A 22500-nucleotide genomic window follows, 5' to 3' on the forward strand; every position below is an offset into this window, starting at 1 on the left:
CTCCTCTCTCTCTCTCTCCCCCCTCCCACCTGTCGGGGGGAGAGGATGGGCTCAGTTTCTCACAGGCGGACACACAAAGAGCCCCACTGTGTGAAGGCGAATCAATGAGGACCGCCAGACGCAAGCCAAACACCTGGGAGGGAGAGGTCACATGACGACAGGGAGGGAGGGTGTTGCCATGGTAACAGTCGCTGATCAAGACAAGATGGGACTGGGAAGGGGCCGGACACGAGTCCAGAGTTTTCTCCAAACTCATCATTTTTATAAACTTTTTTTATGACTTTTGATTCGTCAACTGAGTGGGGGGGGGGGGGGGGGTTAATCATTACACTGGGGTCTATGAGGTGGAGGAAATGGGAGCTGTGGGAACGGAGGCAACCGGCTGGTAATATTCCACCGTTACTGATCCAGAGCCGAGTCAAAAGTGTCAGCGAACACTAATGAGAGGAGACTCAGACCGACCCCCGTCTGAACCCGTCTTCCTGTCCACCTGGTTCCTCCAGTCCGGTGCACTGACCCAACACGCCAGACAGTCTGACACATCTTTAAGAAGCAGTACCCCCCCCCCCCCCCCCCCCCCCCCCCCCCGTCTGCCTGTTTGTCTGTCTGCCATGTTTTGACTCCGGCTCAGGACCGTGCACGCACCCCCCCGCCCTCGTCGGGACGGACAGCAGCTGATGGTCACACGAGCCAACCTGTTCTTTATCTGCCTCCTGCTAAGCCGTCCGCTCATCAATCTTGGTCTTGAACGCCGTCTCATGTCGTGTAGGTGCCTGGAACTGGAGGCTGCCCCCCCCCCCCCCCCCGCTGCACGCTACCTCACGTGACTCATTGTGTATTGCAAGTAAGTGCATGCTGGGATACAAAACGACTGGCAGCATTTAACTGTCCTGTAAATAAAACTTGAAGACAACAAATGACCAAAGACGGTTTGTACACATTCATTCGAAGCGTCGGGAGCAGTTTTGGGTGAGGCGTCATGCTCGAGGGCGCATCCGACACGTGGCTGCAGGAGCTGGGGATCGAACCCCCAACCTTAAGAGAGAGCTGACTCGCTCAGTGAGCCGCTGCGACGTGTATCCTGTGTTTCAGTGAGAGCTGCAGAGCGGGGGTGTCGTTGGTCCCCTCGTGATGTGGCGAGGCGTTTGGGCTCCATCCCGTCAGCGGCCTGTTCAGGACTAAAGTGGGTTACTTTTTAAAGAGCTGGCTCCACCACTTAACTTCAGCCTTTAACTGCAGCGATTCAGAAAGGAGAGAGAGGAAGCAGGGGAGAGTTTAAGGAGTTCAGGCCAACTCTTCACCGGGTTCAGGCCGACTGTGGAAATGTGGTTAAGGCACTGGGAAAATTCCCAGCTTTGGCAGGTTTTTTTCACATCTTAGGAAATCTTCTTATGTAATATGCAAATCTGATAACACTCCTTCTGGTCACATTATAAAGATATTAGAGTCACTGGTGGCACAGCGATCATGGAACGACTCACTGCCAGGAAAATCTTCTAATCCCTCGAACCAGACCTGCCATTTCCAAGATTTTGGAAAATTAAAAGAGGAAAAAGAGAAACAAAATCTCCCCGTGCACGGCTCTACAGTGAGAGGAAAACAGAGAGGGAAAGACCTTCATGTGCTCTTTTTAAGAATAAATCACAGCCGCGTCCAAAGACATGCTCCGTCTTGGCTCAGGCGGGCCGTGAGTAGAGAGGGGAAAGAAAAATCCCGTCAAGCACCGAGGAAACCGGCAGCGAGATGTCCCAAGGATCTCATCATCCTTGTTACGTGAAGTAAATATCCCAAAACAAAAACAGAACATTTAGACTCCTGAGAAACATGGAGTACGAGGACGTCAGGGGACATCTGATCCGTCCCCTGCAGCGTCTCTTTAAAACACGGGACAGACAAACGCCTCCACTGATGATGCTCGCTCTCTCGGGACTGGCGAGGAGGTCACCGGCCACAAACATCGGGACACTTTACACCCGTTCTTAATATTAGAATCTTGGACGACTCGGCGAGACTGGGAGACGGCACATCTGCCGTTTTCGTCATCAAGATTTCACCGACACTCGCGCGATCAAGCTTGTCTTCAGAAGACGAAAAACATGGCGGACGATCGACATCATCAGCTGGCTGAGACAACGCGACAAACGATACGGATGAAATCGAGGCGAAGAAACGCAACATGTCCAGCATCTACAACATGTGCTCGCTCTGATTGGCTGTTGCAGGTATTCGATTGGAGGCTGTCCAAACAGGAATAAATCACACACACACACACACACACACACACACACACGACGAGCCGTGGGAAACGCAGCCGCTGAGTGGAGACGGCGTTCTGACCGAACCGGTCTTTAAACAAAGACACTGTACAAACGTAAAGGCCGAAGAAACCTGCCCGACTACACGAGGAAGCTGTGTGCGCTCGTCCACATGTGAGGGGAAAGAGGCTGGCAGCGTCCTGAGTGTGAGAACATTTCATCCACCTCACGTCACCTTTTCCCTCCGTGATACAGTCAGTGTAATTGCATAATCGAGGAGTCCACCCCGACTATTTTCGGCTCCAAATATTGGGAAACCATGCCACAACGGCAATTTTTAGTTGCATTCCTGTTACGCCTGCATAGTACATCACTGTGTGTTTCCACTCTGTGCAACGCGACGTGCCGAGCGGAGAGTCATCCAGGCGAGTAAAGTGTTCCACAGCGCCTTCAGCAACCAGTCAAAACACAGATCACAGCTCGGGCTTCTGCAAGCTTGCATTACCACTGGCTGGGACCCGGGATGAATCCGGAGGCTTCTTGGCTCTTGCGTCCGCTCTGATGTAATGGAGGAGAGAAGAGGCCGGGGCGGATGACACCGACCCGTTTAACGAAACGTCAGGCCCGCCACACCGCCGTGTTAAATGCCAGAAATGCTGCTTCCAACCCCCGGGGGGGGAGTTCGGTTTCTAAGAATAATTTCACAACTTGGTCTGGGAGCCCGTCGTCACCGCCTCGGCCGTGTTTGACTCGGATTCTGTTGGTTCTGTTGGATGGAGAAATCCCTCCGACGCTTCTAAGAATAGAGACAGTCATCATGTCGTAATGGGAGAGCGAAGAAGCGGCTCTGTGATTTCACCATGACTCACCTGCTGTTTATGTCTTTAACTCAGCTCAGGGGCTCACACCTCCAGCGTGACATCGAGCACCATCATGTATCTGTTTATTGTTTGCATATTCATAACGCCTGTGAGAGCGAGTCATCGGACATTTTGCAATCCCGATGCGTTTCAAAGCTTTGTTCTGAGGAAGCGGAGTCATCAGAGTGGACGCCGGGGACGGCTCCACGCATGTTTAGGATTCTTGAGGAGTTAGTGCTCAGGAAGCAGAGAGTGTTGAAATATCACGTTTGCTTCTCGGCGCGTACGCAGACAGACTCTCCCCTCCGCGCAGGAATCCCGCCGTGTATTTGTTCTACTCGAGCGAAGGTGCCGTTTGAAACGTGATCCGCTGTGAATATAAACATCTCTCTCCTGGTGCGCCCGTCTCAGAGGACCAGAGGGGCTCAAACGTCGGGCCGAGACACGGACAGACGCCTCCAGTCAGCTGTTGGCGTCTTGAGGCTTTTGGCCTAACTCCCCCCCCCCACCCCCCAGGCCGGTTAACGCTGGAGACTTGAGAGACCCCCGTTGTAATCACATCAAGCCGTGTCCGTCCAGGTTTAAAGCAGAGCCAGCACGTCTGGAGAATTACTCTCAGGTTACCCTCCTGCATCGGACTCCCTGCGTCCACTCACCAAAGCAGCACCGCCGCCACCGCCGCCGCCTCGTGTGTGCTCATATTTCTCCGAGCTCCTGAAACTTCATGCAAACTCTCTGAGTGGTCTCACCTGAGCACTCAGCCGAGAGATGAAAATAAATCCCAGACATCCCAACAAACAAACGAAAGAGGAAACGCGCTGAAAGAGGCCGCAGCTTCAGATCAGAACGCAAACGTCACAAACCGAGTGTTAGCGTGCGTTAGAGAGCCGCTGAAGGAACGCCGTCAGAGACGCCGACATCAAGTAACAGCCTGCAAAGTGTAGCTGCGTCTTTTTTTAATGCGAGGACACCGACGTCTCAGTACTGTGATTTTAAACACAACTTCTCATGAGGCGTCAACGAGTGAGCACGCCAACCGCCTCCAAAGAAATGAACGACGTTCTAGTTTTAGAGAGAGGAAGTTCCCCTCCTGCACACTCCTCTCTAATCCAGTTCTGACCCATTAACCAGCACGGCCAGGTTAACAAAGCAGGCCTTTGAAGAAGGTCTTTCCCAAAACCGCCCCGCAGGATTAGCACTTGTGCAGAGGTCAAACACACGGCAGGAGGCACACGACCAGTGCGAGCTTGCAAACTCGCTTCATTACCTCGCCTGACTCATCCAGGACGGATAAACTGCAATTAACCACGGCCCGCGGCGTGAAGCACAAAGAGGGAAATAAAACGTGTGCAGGGATCTTACGTACAGGTAAGAGACGTCCAGGTGTGTGTTACAGAAGAAAGGACGTGTTGTAACTGTGTGGAAGCCATGCAGGCAGAGCTGAAGGAGTTCCTGTGTGCAGCGAGCGGTGAACGGCCCCGATGATTCCTGCTCAGGGGATTACTGCCGTGCGTGTAGAGGCAAAGCCCATTAACGTGTAATGTATGTGACACTGACACCATCTCTGCTCAGCTCTGTGCAACCAGAGGAGGCGCCGACACGTCTCTGCAACATCCTGCGACTGACGCAGGCCTGGAAGGAGCCGCTGCGTTCGTGATGTACAGGACGGCGTGTGTGGGATCATCTGAGTAGATGTCAGGCACCCCCAGGGTTCAGGTGTGCCGGCTAACGTGTGGACACATTTGCAGAATCATCATGTAAATACGTTTTTCAGGGACGCTTTTATTCCCTGAACAAACCTGGAAAAGCTCCACGCCTCCCGGGGGCAGGAGCTCTCCCTGTTGGTAAAAGACCGACATCGTGGCGAGTAATATTTCATCGCTCTTTGAGGCTCCGAATGGAACAGGATGTGTGGAAATGGGAAAATATTATGTGTTGTTGATGTTACAAAGCATCCCTTCTGAAGTGTCCATGCTCTGCTCAGCGGGAAGAGTTGATCCCCCCAAACCACACACACACACGGCGCCCGCGTGCTGTTCTAATACAGTCACAGGGCCGAGCGGAGACACGCCCACCGCCTCGTGTCCCGCTGACTCACCGAGATTCTTCACCTTGTTTTTACAGGGGAACCTTAAAGGGGGGCGTCCTGCTCCCCACCTGTCAGGGGGGACGTTTGGACAAGTGTTGGGGTCTGAGGAGGACTTCCTCTCCGAGAGGCTGCCCGCTCTCGATCGCCCGCCCGCTCTCTCTCTCCCCCCTGCTACATCTGGTCTCCTCGGGGGCGCCGCTGTTGGCGGCGGTTTGAGAGTCCAGCAACCGCAGAAGTCTTTGTCCTCATTGAAGAGCAGCTGAAGCAACAGGAAGGCCGCGTCCCGCCACTCGATTAACTGACAGAACAGTTTGAGACGATGCGAGGCGCTCAGCGGGAGGACGGGAAATGTTTAAATATAAATGTGCAATAATTACTCCTCAAATTCTGTTTCTGCTCCTTTCTTTTCCGTCCTCCGCCGTCAAAGTTTGTTTTCTTTCTTGTTCAAGCTAAAATGTGGAAATGCCCGTCGACGATGAGCCAGATCTGTCAACAGCTCAGCACATGCAGCTAATCACTGCGTGTTTACAATAGACGCTGTCTGAACACCCAGATGAACTGAAATCACTTCCATGCAGACACTCGTGAGCGCTCACAGCTCCGTCTGTGCCCAGCTGTGAAGCTTTCTTCTCCCATTATCCCACGTCCAAAGAGCCCGGTCTGTGGGCTACAGTGAGACCACCAGGCGTCACTGAAAAGAAGAGACCTGCGCCTTCACTGCGGCCCCACAGAGGGGCCAGTGTGAGGCCGCCGGGCTTTTGTTGCATCTTTAGAAATAAGTGTTTGATTCCAGAGCTGCATCTGCCGCCATTCAGCTGCCAGTCATCCCACAGGGGGAAGAAGCAGGGAAGCTTTCTCAACTATTTCAATCAGAAATAACCACGTTGGTCTTCTTTTTATTTTATTTTACAGGAGAATCATCCGCAGAACTGTCCAGATTATTTACAAGAGCAGCTGATTGAGTGGAAAGAAAGCCACAGGACAGAGAGGAGAGAGTCAGTGGGTGCCGAGAAGGCTCGGTGAGCGAGGGCGGGAGTGAAATACGCTTTGGACTCGGGCTGAAGGGGAAGAAGCTCACGGTCGGAAAGAACAGGAGTGACTCAGAGGGAGAAAGAGGTGGGAATGTGGATGGAGGATTCGAGGGAATCCCACTGAGATAGCTCTCCGCTCGTCTGCAGCGCGCCAAAGAATTCAGATGAGCAAACCATATGCTTGACGAGTAAAAACGTAAACTCCCGGCAGAGATGAAAAAACGCCAATTAATGTCTCGAATCTGAATCAGAACAAAAAGGAAAACTCCTCCAAGGGTCAGCTCAGACTCTGCTGTGCATCGTGTGTATAAAAGGATTTAAAGTGGTGCATTAGTCGCCACTAAAATGTGCTTTATAAAATGTGCAGGTGCACAGAAAGTGATCATGTGTGACCATGCTGCATGTTTGTATCTGCAGCGTTTGTGTCTCACTTCATTTGAGGAACGATCAGCTGGAGGGTGAAACGTAAAGCTGCCCCGTGTAGTCAAGGGGCAATTCTCACCCCGAGTGTTACTTTTAGCAGCTTGCTTGACTTATTTTTCCAGTTTAATAGCGAGCAAATATCTGCAACATCTGGTTCGTGTGTGTGTGTGTGTGTGTGTGTGTGTGTGTTTGAGGGGGGGGGGGAGAGAGACGCCTGCAGCATTAAACGGCTACAGGCCTGTTCAAATGTAGCAACTCATCATTCACAACCTGCCTGGAAACAAGTTCATCGGAGGCGAAGAAAAATAAAAAAAACTCAACTCGAGTAGAGATGACAACATGCGGCTACGATGTCGCAATGACGCTCTGCGGGCCCATTACAACCCCTGCAGCAATCTAATCAGCCCGGTACACACAGCTGTGTGCGGCTAAACACAGAAACATTTAATGACAGCGTGTAATGAAACGTCTGTGCTAAAAGTGAGCCACGAGACAGCTGCATTCCTATACAGCGTCCTCTCCGGGCGCACAACATGTGGCTGCCACGCTACAATAATATTACATAATTCGGAAAGAAATTTGCGATTACTCGTGGAACTGAAACAAATATCCACTTAAAGAGCTGCAGTGCAGAAGGAGCACACTACACACACAGAGTGACGTGATGGCTGTGCACGCCGGCGGGGACGATGGCGTGCTGCACAGTATCACTCAGCTCCAACAGGTCCTGCTCTCCGTTTTCTTTCTCCACAGTGAACTCACATTCTCCACATTCCTCCAGAAGACCGCCGCGGCCCCGTCTCAAACATCAGCGATAAACTAACACGCCAGATTCACCACATGGAGGTCGTCTTTTCACCGGGTGACCAGCGTGCTCGTCCCAGCAGGTTGGACGTTTAATGTAGTGGAAGAAACCGCAGTGAAGCTCGATCAAAGTTTTTTTAATGCTTTAAAGCTTGGGGTGCTTAGAGCCGAGCGCCGTGCACCCCCCCCCCCCTTCCCTCACAACACTTCCTGTCTCTCTTCAGCTGTCCGATCTTATAAAATAAAACTTCAAAAAAAGAGAGACAACCAGCCCCTCTCACATGACCTGCGGGAGGAAGCTGGAGAGAACATGCAACCTCCCCGCAGTAAGTCTGTGTGTGACTGGGATTCGAACCAGGAGGAACCGCCTCGTTGTCAGACAACGCCACTGACCACTATACCGCCGTGCAGCTCTGTGAAAACACATGTGGGCATTTAAGCAAAGGTGGGTTGTTTTAACTTGAATTTAAAAGGTCAAAATGCTGAGACGTTCATATCAGTGTAGGAGTTAAAAAAACATCACTCCGGCTCCACTGTATCATCAGACTTCTGACTGCTGTCAAAACTCTGCTCCAAACTTGATGAACTTGGCCATCCTGCAGCTCCAGCACATTAAATCCATCTTGTTCAAATCTTCCTCCGTGTTGTCTCCACTCAGAAACAGCACCAGTTTAAATATTTAATTTGGCCCTTCCTGAGAGGAAAGACCGCCGTGGACTTTGATTCAGGTCAGATGCTGGCTGTGCATCAAGAAAAAAAAAGCAGAAGAAGAAGGGGGCAGCTGTCGGCCACTCCTCCCAGTCAAAACACCGTGCGCTCATGTAAACCTTTTTTTTTTCTAGTTTACATGAGAGAGGGAGGACGAGGAGGGGGAGATGGCCAAACAGCACACTACTCACACTGGAAGACTTCATGGGCCAGTGGCACCAACAGGGCTCACCCCTGGTTTTAATCTAAGTCGGCCTAAACTTGGCTTTCTGAGTCCGACTGACAATTACGTTCCACGAGCGAGTCTAAAAGCCCTCTCCTCGCTATCACAGCTTTAGTGCATCACTAAAAGTGGGCGTGGTTAACGCCAGGCTTAACTTCTGTTTCTATCATAAAACCGGTTTAAGCTGAGACCGACTTTAAAGTTAAGACCAGTTGGTGCAGGAGGCCCGAGGTTTTGAGGGTAGCCGGTTCAAGACCTGGTGCAGACAAAGTCTTAAAAAAATAATAATAAAATAAAAATTGTTCTTATATCTTGAGATTTGCCAGTTCACATCCTAAGCATTGCATTTTCAGACAGCCGATTCAAACCTCAAACCCTTTGAATTGATTTTTAACTGCTTCACAATTAATCTGTACATCCCTGATCACAGTATGTACCACATCACGGCGGTTATTGGCTGCTACCGGAGCCTGATTTTCAGACTCTTGTGACCTGTGGAGCTGCCTCTCCTCTCAGCTCCTCCTAAAATAAAAGGCTTGATTATAAGCTTATCTGGCATGCTAGGCTAACATCAGCTAGCCAACATTAGGCTGCCTTTAAGCTGAGCAGTGTAAATAGTTTAACAGCTTTATAAAACGACATGACAAAAATATGTACATTGAATGTTTAAATGTGTTTAGAGAAAGACTTTAACACAGGTGCACTGTTTTTATTCTCCCTAGTGAAGGAGCAAAGTCTACCGGTTAAACTCAGGGGGCGGGGCCATCGCATTTAAAGAGACACACACCAAAACGAAGCGTTCTGAGAGAGCTGGTTTCTACAGACTCAAAAAACTCTGCTGCTTGATTCATTTTATATTTAGAGTACAGCACAGATGGTTCATAAAGACCACAGAGGGCTGATTGAAAAGGTGTCAGAGGAGGGATAATATGTCCTCTTTAAGCAGAGCGACACAACATGTAGCTTCCCCTCGGATCCTTGTGGAGCTAACTGGCGACAATCAAATGGTTCAGACTATTTCCAAGAGCAATAGTATCCATAGCAACCGTTTACAATCAAGCCACCTGCATGGTTGTTTTCTATGCTGGGTGAAAGTGTAAAATATGAGATTAAAAATGAGTTTTCACCGCAAAAAAAGCCGCTCAGAGAGAACCGGCGATTAGCCGCCTCTATAACCAATGGGAACGGGCGCTTTCCAGCAAGTAGACGGCGCCCTCCTAGCTAGCGTGTGTTTGTGTTCGTCTGTTTGTGTGTGTGTGAGTGTGTGTGTGTGTGTGTGGAGGGGATTTAAAAGCGTTGCTCGCTACCTGTTAATCGCAGCTTCACGGGGCCGTTCCGACGGATTCCTTGGTTCGACATCTCCTCTCGGTTCCGGTCGTCGCTGAAGTAAAAAAAAATAAATTAAAAAAACCCCCCCGGAGCCGTTAACGGTGAAAAACCTCCGCCAGTTTCTTCTTTTTTTTTTTTTTTTTTAGACAATAATGGAGTCAAGGCATTGTGGCCCGGATGTGAACTGAACTGCCATAGTGCTCGCGCACAAATGCGTAAAATTATAAAAAGCAACAAAAAAAATCACGTGCTGCAAAAAAAAGTGCATTAATTATAAAAACATGTCTTCTCCCCGGTGGATGGAAAGGAACCAGGCCGCTCCGGGGTCGCTGTAGCTCGGTGTTTTTATCTTCACATCTTAGTGGAGCAGCCTCCGTCCTCCTCTCAGCTCGGTGAGAGTTGAACTGTTGAGCCCTCCGGTGGAGATCCCGGTTCAGGAGGCTGCAGACCGGGGGTGACGTCACACAGGGATAGGGGGGAGGGGGTGAAACATTTTTCCTACAAAAAAAAAAAACTCCATGTGGATTTAAAAGTATTTGCCAAGCCATAGTTGTTATGGAATTAGTTTGAGCACATGTTTTGAAGCGTTGGGATGATTTCATTTTTCTTCAGCTGTTATGACAACATGGAAAGAAACAGAATCAGGAGTTCTTCATATTATGTCACAGGCATCATTGCTCCACTGTACAAGAAAGAAAATAGAAACAGGAGAGGTAACTGCTCAGGGACGGAGGAAACGAAGGGGCCCCTGAGGTCTGACAGAGATTAAAAGCAGGGGCCCAAGTGTAAAACGAAATCTTCCTTCGGGGCCCGGACTGAAAGCACCAACTCTCATTGTGTTGCTCAGCATTTTCCTAACAGTGCTGTAATCAAGCTACACTGTCTTTACACCTGAAGACCTTCATATTGATCGCAGCCTCATTAGGGAAGTCACTTAGCTTCCCCCATTTATGCCTCATTAAGACTCACCAGCTCTCACTTTGCATAACAAGTCATAGATGACTTGAAATGACTATTAATAATTTATAATAAGTAAGCCCGACTACGAGTCAATAAGAATATCCTTCATTTGACGTGTGGACATTTTTTCTACCGCTTGAGAAACTCAGCGTCTCCTCAGCGTGATTAATAACTAAAATAAAGTTACATTAAATTCTATGCGAGTAAGTTTTATCTTTACGAGCTACTAATCATCTGGGGAAATTTTATAAAATAATGATTCAATAATCCTTGACTTGTCACTTGGAGCAACTCTCTGAACTTTGTGACAAACCGTTACACGGCGCCCACCTGTCAATCAGCACAGCTACACGCCTTATTGTGAATCACTCTGATCCTTCATCCAATCAAAACTGCTGAGTCATCAAAATATTCACCCCTCCTGTACAGTGTGTGTGTGGATGGAGACATGAATGTGTAGTTTGATAAAATAAACCCCCCACACCTTATTCAACAACTTTATTTACAATCTTGCTTTTTCACATTAATCCAGTATGTACACGACACACACGCAGAGAGGAAAGGTCAACGATGACATGAACAAGAACAAACAGCAGCACTGAAGGAAGAGGACAGAGATTACAGGGGTCTGAAAGTCATCTAGAAATTGAAAGTGTTCTGGCTTTCACCGATGTTGAAAGCGTAAGCGTCCTCGGTTGCTTCTGGGGCCACACTCTGCACCTCCTCCTCCTGAACAGAAACACAAACACTCGGGTTAGGAGGGTCTTTGACAGCGTCGCACGTTAACGTTTCACTTAGCTCGAGCGTGGAAACAAACTCACCTCGTCTGAGAAATATTTCTCGATCAGGTTGAGGGCTGCTTTGTAAACCATCTCGTTCTCGTGCGCCTGCAGAGCCTCGATCTTGTCCAGTCCGCCGCACTCCTCAATCATCAGACTCAGTTTGTCCGACTCGCCGATCTTATCGCCAGCCTGAAACGAAAAAAAAAACACGAAAATCAGCCACTCTGCCTCCTCCAGTCACGCAAGTAAATTCCACTTTTCCCGACAGCCCTGAACTCACCATGAAGATGTTGGTGATGGCGTCCAGGATGACGAGGACGGTCTTGCTGTCTTTGGAGGAGAGGAGATTCAGGAGAGGCTCGAGCACATTGGCTTGGACGAGGTAGACCACCTGCTGAACAGTGCCCCCGCTGGTGAAGTTTGTAATGGCCCACACGGCCTCTTTCTGAGTTTTGTAGTCACCCTGCAGAGACAACAGAGAGGTCAAGAGAGTGCTGATCGATTTTCCTAATCCGGCACCGAGACGTATGAACCAGAAGAGTTTGTCCCGAGAGACGAGAGGGGCCTCTGACTGTTATGTGACTGATGTCACGTCTGATTCAGAAGTTCTAGTCCCAAAGGGGGGTACCTAAACCCGGCTCTACTTTCCCCTCTCCTGTAACCAAGGCTGCGTTCACAACGCAGGTAAAGAGACCTGAATCATCATTTCATTAGCTGCTGTGCGACTCAGATCGGAGAGTATGAAGAGTCAGATCTGGACCATGCACAAACTGTGTGTGGATCGCTGCAGGAGGAGGATAAACGCCACGTATGAAAAGTAAGATGAGCAACCAGCAGCAAAAAAAATAAAATAACAGAGCATCGAGGCGTGCAGTCTATTTTCTCCGTCATTCTTTTTAACGTTGGCATCAGGAATAGTTGTGTTTTGTTCGTGGGGAGTATCGGAGCCCGGGTCTGTTGAAGGAAGGAATCACGGTTCTGTGTGCGGTGAAGACTAAACGCCGTAAAGGCGGGTAAGACGGGCAGAATTCAGCTTTCCTCTTAGACCAACTCAAACAGTGACTGAGAAACTACAACCTACCCGCACGAGCAAGTCGACCATGTAATGGACGAGGTTGGCGTTGATGACCTCCTGGATTTGTCCTTCCTTCCCTGCCGTGATGTTGGACAGAGTCCAGGCCGCCTCCTTCTGGACGTTGGGCTTTTTGTGGCGCAGCAGCGCCGGGAACATCTTCAGGGCGCCGGCGTCCAGCACCGCCTGAGTCTGCTCGTCGGTGCCCGTCACGATGTTTCCGATGGCTCTCAGCGACGGCGTCTAAAAGGAGAGACGGAGTCACATTCATTTCCTCTAAACGTCTTCAAAGCGCAGGTTTCGTGCTTGCCACCCCGAGTGCGATGTCATTAGAGCGGCTGCCGTGTCAACGCGGTCACATGACCCGAGTCTTTACGTACCACGACAGGCAGCTCTTCGAAGCCGAGCAGCTTCACCAGACGAGGAATCAAGCCGGTTTGGACCACCACATCGATGCGATCATTGGAGCCGTCCGTCAGGTATGAAATCGCCCAACAGGCGTCGGCCAACACCTCGGGGTCGTCGCAGTGAAGGAGACGGATGAGGGCGGGCAACATCTGCTGGATGGCGGCGATGGGAGGGGAGGGGTTCTTGTTGCGACAGAGGTTAGACAGCGTCCAGGTGACGTTCCTCAGGTAGCCGGCCTGCAGAGAAAACAGGCAGCAGACAAGTTTAAAGCAACAAGTGCTTTACAGAGTGGAAAAAAAAACAACAGCATTCCCAGAGGTCACTTTTCCCATTCGGAGCAGAAAAGCTCCGGCTGTGACGCCTTACATGAGAAGAAAAACGTGACACGTCTGTCCCGTCTCTATGACAACAGTCAAACCAGGCCGACACCGCTCCATTACATTTAACTGCACGTATATTTGACGAGGTTTATTTCCCGATCAGAGTCGGAGCAACGAGGATGTGGGATATCTGATCATTTGAAAAGAGCGACTTTCTGAAGAGATGAAGAAAAAAACCTGCACTTTTGTTTATGTTCAGAATCAGAATTATTAAGCTTCAAACCCCCGTGGCTGTTTTCTAATCTAATGTCATGACAGCTGAATTTCAATCATCAATAAGATTCTAATAATAAAAATCCTAGAAAAACAATATTGATACCTCAAAATCCAAAACTATTTTATGTTTTATGCACCCAATGTTGAACATATTTCTTGTAGAGTCGTGAACAGCAGGATTCGTGCAGGAGTTCGGCTTCATTCCCCTCCTGCACGCCGCTCTCATGAAAAGATCAGACGTGTGGTATTAAAACTTGTGACCATCTTTAACTCTATAAATATGACAGAGCGACCTGAACCGTATCTGTGATGAATTCTCTCAACCAAACACTGCTGCTCATGTAGAGCTCTTTTCCTCCTACTGTACGTTTCTAACACATCTCACATCTCTGTTGAGTTAGGGCGCCCCCGTGTGGCGAATGAGGAAAGTGCATAAGGCTTTCTGAGTAATGATAAAAACCCTCACGTTAAAGACGGTGAGGTCAGGGACAGCCAGCAGGCTCAGCAGGGGGGGCACAGCTCCGTGCTTGATGACTCTGTCTCTCAGCGGTGATCCATCACCTGAAGGAAAAAAAAAAGTTAAAATCTCGACCTACGCTGACTCACCACCACCGCATCTGTGATAATAGGTTTCCAGTAACTAACCAGCAATGTTTCCCAGAGCCCAGACCGCCTGCTCGCTGATGTGCTGGTGGGGGGATGTGACCAGGCTGATGAACGCAGGAATGGCCCCGCCCTCCACCACAGCAGCCGTCTGATCGGTTGTCCCGGAGGCGATGTTTGTCAGCGCCCAGGACGCCTCGAACTGGATGGGCGGGCAGTCAGAGAGCCCGAGGAAGGCGACAAACTTGGGGATCAATCCGGCGCTGATCATCTGGTTGATGGGAGGGTGTTTGTCACGGGACAGCAGCTTCCTGAGAGCGGGACACAACAATCAAACATGTTGAGCGACCAGCTGATTCTGATCTCTGTCCGTCACACGTGTCATTAAAGTGTTTGTGTTTTCATTGGTGGAGAAGCATCACAGCTGACCTATCAGTGCTGGAAACCTAAAACAGTGAAGTCAAAGTTCTCACCGTGCTGCCTGTGTGGCCTGGAGCTGGGACTCAGGGTTATCGCTGTTCACTCCTGTGAGAATCTCTTCGACCGTCCACTGTCGAGCAGCCTGTCAGAGGTCAACACACACGTTTATTTACTGTGTGTGTGTGTGTGTGTGTGTGGGGGGGGGGGGGGTTACCGCGCCCACAAACAAAGAACAGTATTCCCATTTTTACAGCGCTTGGCTTTCATGACAGATTCTTTGATTTCCACTCAACCAATTTAAAAGAAAGTGTTTTCATATTTTTAAAACTACCTCATAGTCTTTACTCATCATTGTACTTTTATTTCCTTCATCTTCTTTGTCTTTACTATTTAAAACGCAGTTTGTTACAAGCCGACTTAACCGGCCAATAATTGTAAAATTAAAGGTCTTAATTTGTTCCTTGTGGCAACTTAACACACGATTGGAAAAAGGAGCAAATCAATCTTTCCCCAGGGATCAATAAAGAATCTTTCAAAGACAAAACTACACGATCTGTCCAATCAGAACCACCCCAGTAATTATTATATATATTATTATATGTTCAGACAAAGGGACATTTAACATGAATCTAAGAGTGTGAGCATGAAGCCTGATCTTGTACCTGACAGTTTTGGGTTCTCTCCTGCAGAGGAGAGGTCGCTTCATCCGGACAGGCAGAAACATTTCTCCGTTTGAAGATCTGATCGTCTTTCTTCGCCTTCCGCAGCTCCACGTTCACCTCCACCCTCCTGCGCCGGAGCTCCTGAAGGTCACGATGATGACAAGGTCACATCTCACACACAACATGGACTCTATGTTCATAAATAATAATAAAAAAATAAACATAATAACTCACATTGGCGTCTTTGCCTTTGTTCTTGAACTGGGTCAGACGAACCACGTTTTCAGACATGTTTGAGGTTGAGGTCAGCAGGGTAGAAGGTTCTGGTTCCGAGGTGGATTATCCTGCAGAAAGAGTTTTAAAAGGAAACAGGTAAACTTTAACTTCGAGGCCGCCTCGTGACAGGAATGACGTCCACGTCAAAGTTAGCTCCTCTCACAGCTAGCTAGCTAGCATCAACTTAGCTGTACATTATCATTATTACTTGAAGCTAACACAGAACATCGTATAAAACAGTTATTTTTCAAGTTAAAAAAAGTTAAGTGTTCTGATGTAGAAACAAGCAGAGGACACATGCTCACCTACGAGCGGCTCGGAGGTTCTGGTTCGCAGAAAATGCCGCACAGACCTTTAAATTTCTGCTACAAAGCTTCCTGATTGGTCGGTTCGAGCGGAGAGCATCCAACGGCCAACTCTCATTAGTCTGTTTAAAATATGTCACCATGCACGGGAAGTGACGCAATGCACTGAACTATCGCGAGAGTTCGAATTTGAATCTGATTCAAGGTCGGGTTTTTTTTTGTTTGTGCAGATTTCAGAGTTTTATTCACTCAACATTTATGAGGAATAAACTTCTCCAGAATCAGGTGTTTCTGATTAAATAGTTAAATAATAATAATAAATAATCCGATGAAGAACTTAGCTTCAATATTAATTTATGGAGTTTATGTTCACTTACTGTTGAAACCGTGTTTATCTACAGTAATTAAATGTCTTTTACGGTTTTATTTCCTCATTATTATTATTATTATGGTTATATCCATTTTCCCCTGTCCGTCCCCGTACAGTAGATTGTAATGCTTTACATTATCAGGCACATAACTGTGCATTATTTACAGCCTTCAATGTCAATGTCAGTTTTATTTATACAGCACATTTAAAACAGTGAGTGGCCAACCAAAGTGCTTTACAGTAAAAGACTTCAGTTATCAGGCTCCTCCTCTTTGGAATAGTTTACCAGTCAGGATCCAGGAGGCAGGCACACTAAGATTAAAGTTATGCTGTCAGAGACAACAAAGGAGGGGAGGGGATTTTTTTTTTTTTAACCAGAATCCCACTGTGACATCACAAGGAGAGCACGTTTGAAACAGAGCATTTCTCTCAGTGTTGTCAGACTTCTGCAGACCACAAAGGACTGGATTGATTTATTTCACATTTTGTGGGTCTGTAGATTCTCAGGTTACCCAAATAAATATTCAAAACTCTGTCGAAGTTTATGTAGTCGATTGTATTCATGTTTTTTATTATTCTGTAAAGTGACCTTGAGTGTCATGAAAGGCGCCCATAAAATCATCCCATTATTCAAAGTGGATTTTTCATCATAAGTAACGTTTCTTCTCCACTGTAATGTGGAAAGGATCATTCTGCAATACTGTGTGTGTGTGTGTGTGTGTGTGTGTGTGTGTGTGTGTGTGTGTGTGTGTGTGTGTGTGTGTGTGTGTGTATAGAAGTACATGACATCTTTGAAGCATGTTAAAGTTTCACAACATGCAAAGGAAGAAGTGATCAGTCTTTTGCATTTTATTAAGTTCCATATACATCAATATTTCTTCAGATGTAATACAAAAAAAGAAAAAGAAATCCAGTCGAAATCGGACATTTTTTTTTACAAACAGGGCAGGAACGTTGAAATACATTGTAGTATCCTTCTCAGTCAGTCATCACTACTGCAGAGCACGAGGTGGAGAAGAGCTTATTACTGTCCGTTCACGAGGTTATACAAGGTCGAGCGAGCAGACGGCCGCTGTCCACACATTTAGTACACGCGTCTCTCACGCCACTTCAGACGGAACAATGAGCGGAAATGGAAGAACAAAAAAAAAAAAAAGTTAAATCCTTGATGCGTTATGCTCGGTCAAACTCAGCCGTCATTTGTCAGTATGTCATTCCTGTTTCTCATTGGACATGATGACCACGGAGGAGGAGGAGGAGGAGGAGGAGGGGGAACAAAAACAAAAACAAAAAAAAGACTGAGTTTAAGAAGTTAAGAAAGTGGAATTATGAGAGCTCCATGAGAGTCTTTTCTCCGAGGTAAACTTTCTTCTCAGCTGTTCGCGCTCCTCAGTGCGGTTCCACTGATGAAGACGGGTCCGTGAAAAAGGTCCCTCAGATGGCGGCTCCGCCCCCCCAACGCTTTGTGTGAGAGCAGCAGAGCCGGGCCGCCGCGTCGGTCAGAGGAGCAGATCCCCCAAAAAAACGTGAGGACGAGGCAGAGAGTCTGTCAGTTCAGAGGAGCCATTTTTCTTGGCAAGTGCATTTTTGTTTGAGCAACGAGCGGCGCTTCTCTAAGAGGCCGAGGAACACTGTAGCTTGTTGTTATGAGACCTACAGAGTGCGGAGAGAGGGGAAAGATGAGAGCACTTTGTATGGTCGTAAAAAACCTCGACAGACAGACGGAGAGAGAGCGAGCGAGCGAGCGAGAGAGAGAGAGAGAGAGAGAGAGAGGAAGAGAGAGAGAGAGAGAGGATCCTGCAGCCATGTTGATGCTTCAGCTGAGGTCAAATCCTTCCCTCTTTGTTGTACAGTTCAGTCTCATAAAATAAGTCCATCTAAAATGACTCGCTGCATCGTTGTGTAAAACATTCAAACACAGATTCAGATATATCTTACAAGCACTGTACATGATTAAAAAGTATGTACATTCAAGGGAAAAAAAAAACACAGTATCATCCAGCTAAACCGAACTCAAACGTCTCATAAATATCTCTGTAATAAAATACGCAGATTTATATTTTGTCTCTTTGCGTGTGAAGCGAGCGCCGTAACGTGGCGTCCAACAGAAAGGAAAGGACCAAACGCTTAAAATCATCAGAGCTGCTGCGATGGAAACAGTGAACACATCAACATGGCCGCCGTTTGAAGGTGAATATCAAAAAGGAGTGACATGGATGGTGTTGACATGAAAGCACAGTCGGTGTGTGTGTGTGTGTGTGTGTGTGTGTGTGTGTGACTCCTGTCTTTGGTCGTGATTATTTCGGCTGTTTTGGAAATGAAAATAAAGTTTCCATGACATAATTATTAGAGACCCCCAGCCTCCAGTCCAGACTCCTGCTAGACTGGCCCCCTTTAAGAATCTGACAATCTGCAAGAAAGAAGAGAATGGGATGGAATAAATCAAACGAGCATGCAGCCAAGATGAACACACAACAAATGCAACATGAAACAGACGCCAGCTGAGACAGCCGCCCACGTCGGTTTTAGTGCAACTGTGAACTACACGTGCGACAGTGAACGACACGTCGATGCAGAAGGAAAAACAAAAAGGAGGGTCGAAGACATGAGCTGCAGAGAGGACAGAGAGGACGAGCGTCTGAGCTCACCTGCCCGCTTTGAAGCCTTTCAGCTTCTGTACAAAGAAGGCCTCCAGCACCTCGGCGCACTGAAAGAAGGGCGTGTCGTTGGGGTTGTAGTAGCGGCAGTTGTCGAAGATTTTGGTCACGTCGGCCACGAACTCGGTGAGCTTGTGGTAGTGTCGCTTCTGCAGGCGTGTTTCCATGGTGGAGAAGTCTGCGAGGAGAGCGTGACGCGGCGTGAGAGAACAGTCACAACACTGAGGACGCTCCAACACCTGGACTTTGATTCTTACCCATCGGCTCCTTGATGACGCGGTAATAATCCGGTGCATCGTGGGGATCCACCGGCTCAAGGAAGGGCCACGCCATTTTGTGAGTCTGTCAAAATAAAAGAGGACGCAATTTTAAAAAGTTTCCTTCAAATATTCAAAACCAAGAACGGCCACAGACGACCTGTGGTTGATACGCCTTCACGGGCTGGACGCCACCTACCTGTAACGAGCGTAATATTCTTTTCAGACCCTCGTTGTCTTTGTCGGTGAGCGGCGTCAGGACCGTCATGGCGTCTTCTGTTGACTGACACTGCGGGCAGACGTACACGTCGATGTGAGTGGCCTCGCTCTGCAGGATGCCCACGCAGCGCCCGTGGTACCAGTTCTGACAGCGGTCACAGCCGATGTAGAACCTGCGTGTGTGGAAACGTGTTAGTGAGAAACAGAAGGAGGACGGACACGAGGGTGGCCATGACGGTTCAAAGAAGAAGGCAGTACTGTGATTCGTCGTATGGCGTCCGGCAGATGCAGTACAGCTCCTCGTTGCTTCCTCCCTCCTGACCGCGTTTGCAGTCGTTGCACACGAAGTCCTCCAGCTTCTTCGCCTCCTTCTCCGTGATGCCCACGCACGCGCCGTGGAACCAGTTGGAGCACAGGTCACACCCGATGTAAAACCTGGAAAAGAAAGAAAACTTTTTGACCTCTGCCGTGTTGAAACCCGGACAGCGACACGCTTGAAGACTTGTGGTCACCTACTTGGACTCGTCGTACGGCGTTTTGCAGACACAGTACAGTTTGCTGTCTTTCTTGTGATCCTTCGCAGAAGACGGCTTCTTCTTCTTCTTGTGTTTGGATGAGCTTGAATCTCGGTCCCTGTCCCCCTCCGCGTCTCCGTCCTTGCTCCGCTCTCTGTCTCGATGTCTGTCCCTCTCCTGCTCTCTCTCTCTCTCCCTCTCTCTCTCCCGCTGCCCGTCTCGTTCTTTCTCTCGGTCTCTGTGTCGGTCTCGCTCCTTTTCCCGGTCCCTCTTCTTGTCTTTGTCGTGATGACGGTCCCTGTCTCTGTCTCTGTTCCTGTCTCGCTCCTCCTCCCTCTTCCGTTTATGGGACGCGGAAGGTGAGGGCGAGGCGTGGGTTCTCTGTGAGGAATGCGTGGGGTGCGAGGCGGGGTGCGAGGCGGGGTGCGAGGCGGCGTGCGAGGAGGCGGCGGCGGCGGCGGCAGCCTTGACGGTTGCTGCGGCGGCCTGAGTGATCGCAGCTCGGGCTTTCTCCTTCTCCCTCTGCAGCCTCGCTAGGTCTCGCCTCAGCTCCTCCTGAGAACCCGGACACGGAGCGTGACGGATTAGAAGCGTGCGTGAGGCGTCAGTAACACAGAGCGGTCTCAGACGTGGACTCACCTGGACTTGAAGCTGCAGCTCCTTGTCCAGCAGCGCCCTCTTCTTCAGGATCTCCGCCTTCAGCTGCTCTTTGTGCTTGTACAGCAGCGCCGTCAGCTTGGTGGCGTTCTGCTTGGAGCGTTTCTGCTCCACCACCTCCTCCTTCTTCCTCTTCTTGGCGGCCTGCTTCTCGTCCTTCTCGATCTTGTCGAGGATGAACTTCATCACCTGGTTGCACACGATCATCCTGGGAGGGAGGGAGGGGGGGGAGGGGGGAGGAAAGCGTTCAGTCGTGATGCAGGTGAAAACATTTGATTGATGGTTTATGATGGAGCTTCAGCTGTTGCATCAAATCCTTCGCACCGAGCAGCAGGCCGACGCTCCACCACCACCTCTCTACTAAAGGAACACATAAACATGGCCGACAGGAGAGGAGAGAAATGCATTTCATGCCCTGAGATCAGACTGGGAGGAATATTTGCCAGACCTCTGGTTCTCCTCTCGCTCGGCTGCAGCCAGACTCTTCTTCTGCTTCAGCTGCTCTGCTGCGGCGTGCTGCTTGGCTAACACCTGCAGAAACAGGAAGTCAGAGTTAACCTTCACACAGTGAGAGTCCGGTCAGATCTTCATGCTGGAGAACGTCTGGAGTCCCACCGGCTTCTGGACGCCATCTCCGGGACTGACACTCTGATCCTTAAGTTCCTTCTTAGCCTCAGAGTGTTTCTTCTTCTTTGGTTTTGGTTGTTGTTGTTGTTGTTGTTGTTGTTGTTGCTGCTGTTGTTGTTGTTGCTGTTGTTGTTGTTGTTGTTGCTGCTGCTGTTGCATCCTCTGCAGCTGCTCCTGGACGCCTGCTGGCGCCTGTATCGTCACCATGTTCTGGATCTGGTGGGCTTGGATCTGCCCCCCCGTCTGCTGGATCTGGATCGGCAACTGCAGTTTGATCTGTTGGGGGATGGCGCCCCCCTGCTGCTGGGCCTGGGCCTGGATCTGGGCTTGGATCTGGGCAGCGACGTGGGGGGGCAGCGCTGAGAGGAGCTGGACCGGCTGCTGGAGACCTGGAACGGTGATGAGCTGGTGCCTGATCGGGGACTGGACCTGAATCTGAGGCTGCGTTTGGACCTGTGTTTGGTTCTGAGGAGCGAACTGGACCTGGAGTTTGGCCTGGACTTGGGGTTGAGCTTGAACCTGAAGCTGCTGAGGTGACTGGACCTGAAACTGGGGCTGGGTTTGGACCTGTGGCTGAACTTGGGTCTGCTGCTGGGACTGGACCTGGAACTGGGGCTGAGTCTGGACCTGGGGTTGCTGCAGGGTCTGAGGTTGTGGGTGAATCTGGCTCTGCTGCTGGAATTGCACCTGAACTTGGGGATGGAGCTGGGTCTGGACCTGAGACTGAACCTGGGGCTGAGGTTGGACTCTTGACTGGACTGGGACCTGGACCTGGGGCATGATTTGGTTTAGGGGATGAAACTGTGCCTGAGGTGGATTTTGAAGGGCGGGCCGTACTTGCGTTTGCGGCTCAAACTGAACTCGGACCTGGGGCTGGTTCTGGGTTTGTGCTTGGGCCTGAATCTGCTGGACTTGGCTGAAGGGTTGGACCTGAATCTGAGCACAGATCTGAGCCTGGCGCTGGGTTTGGGTCTGGATCTGGGGCTGGGGGGACCTCACTGTAGAGACCGGTACTCCTTTCATGTGAACCTGCACCGTTGAGACCGGACTCTGGGACACCTGCTGCATGGACACGGCGCCCGGGTGCTGCTGGACTTGAGCTTGAGGCAGAGGGGGGGCGGGTTGATGTGTGGAGACGGGTGGGGTCTGCGAAGGAGCTGCAGCCTGCTGAGCCGGACTCTGAGAGGAGGCTGAAGTCCAGACCTGAGGCTGAGCTGCTCTCTGCTCCATCAGAGCTGCGACAGCAAGAAGACAGAACCGGGTCAAGCAAAAACTGAAGACAGGATTTAAAGGATCATAAAGAAAGATGGACGCCATGCCGGCGCCCCGACAGTGAAGCCAAAACACGCTGACATGGTTTGTTTACCTGGCACTGAAGGTGTCGTAGAGGTG

General features: G+C 49.6%; 2 protein-coding genes across 2 annotated transcripts in view; both read right to left on the minus strand.

The window, feature by feature from the left end:
• Positions 1-11206: 11206 nt before the first annotated feature.
• kpna2 (karyopherin alpha 2 (RAG cohort 1, importin alpha 1)) lies at positions 11207-15924 on the minus strand. The gene is made up of 11 exons (XM_079367102.1): positions 15807-15924; positions 15460-15569; positions 15226-15366; positions 14617-14705; positions 14186-14454; positions 14007-14101; positions 12917-13180; positions 12546-12779; positions 11745-11927; positions 11504-11653; positions 11207-11411 (listed from the first exon to the last, which is right to left on the minus strand). Exons 2-11 carry the CDS (start codon positions 15514-15516, stop codon positions 11322-11324), a joined length of 1572 nt encoding a protein of 523 aa, XP_079223228.1. The 5' UTR covers positions 15517-15569; positions 15807-15924; the 3' UTR covers positions 11207-11321.
• Positions 15925-17010: 1086 nt separating this feature from the next.
• Positions 17011-22500, minus strand: part of bptf (bromodomain PHD finger transcription factor) — a 19406-nt gene continuing 13916 nt past the window's right edge. The window contains exons 24-33 of the mRNA XM_079365412.1: positions 22475-22500; positions 21097-22343; positions 20930-21012; positions 20464-20689; positions 19826-20379; positions 19568-19744; positions 19290-19482; positions 19091-19175; positions 18825-19011; positions 17011-17829 (exon numbers count right to left, since the gene is read on the minus strand). The exon at positions 22475-22500 is cut by the window's right edge and continues 911 nt beyond it. Coding sequence (XP_079221538.1) covers positions 17790-17829; positions 18825-19011; positions 19091-19175; positions 19290-19482; positions 19568-19744; positions 19826-20379; positions 20464-20689; positions 20930-21012; positions 21097-22343; positions 22475-22500 — 2818 coding nt within the window. The 3' untranslated portion in view covers positions 17011-17789. The remainder of the gene's footprint in view (positions 17830-18824; positions 19012-19090; positions 19176-19289; positions 19483-19567; positions 19745-19825; positions 20380-20463; positions 20690-20929; positions 21013-21096; positions 22344-22474) is intronic.

This window comes from Symphodus melops (genome assembly GCF_947650265.1).
Source record: "Symphodus melops genome assembly, chromosome: 17".
Classification (NCBI taxonomy): Eukaryota; Metazoa; Chordata; class Actinopteri; order Labriformes; family Labridae; genus Symphodus; species Symphodus melops.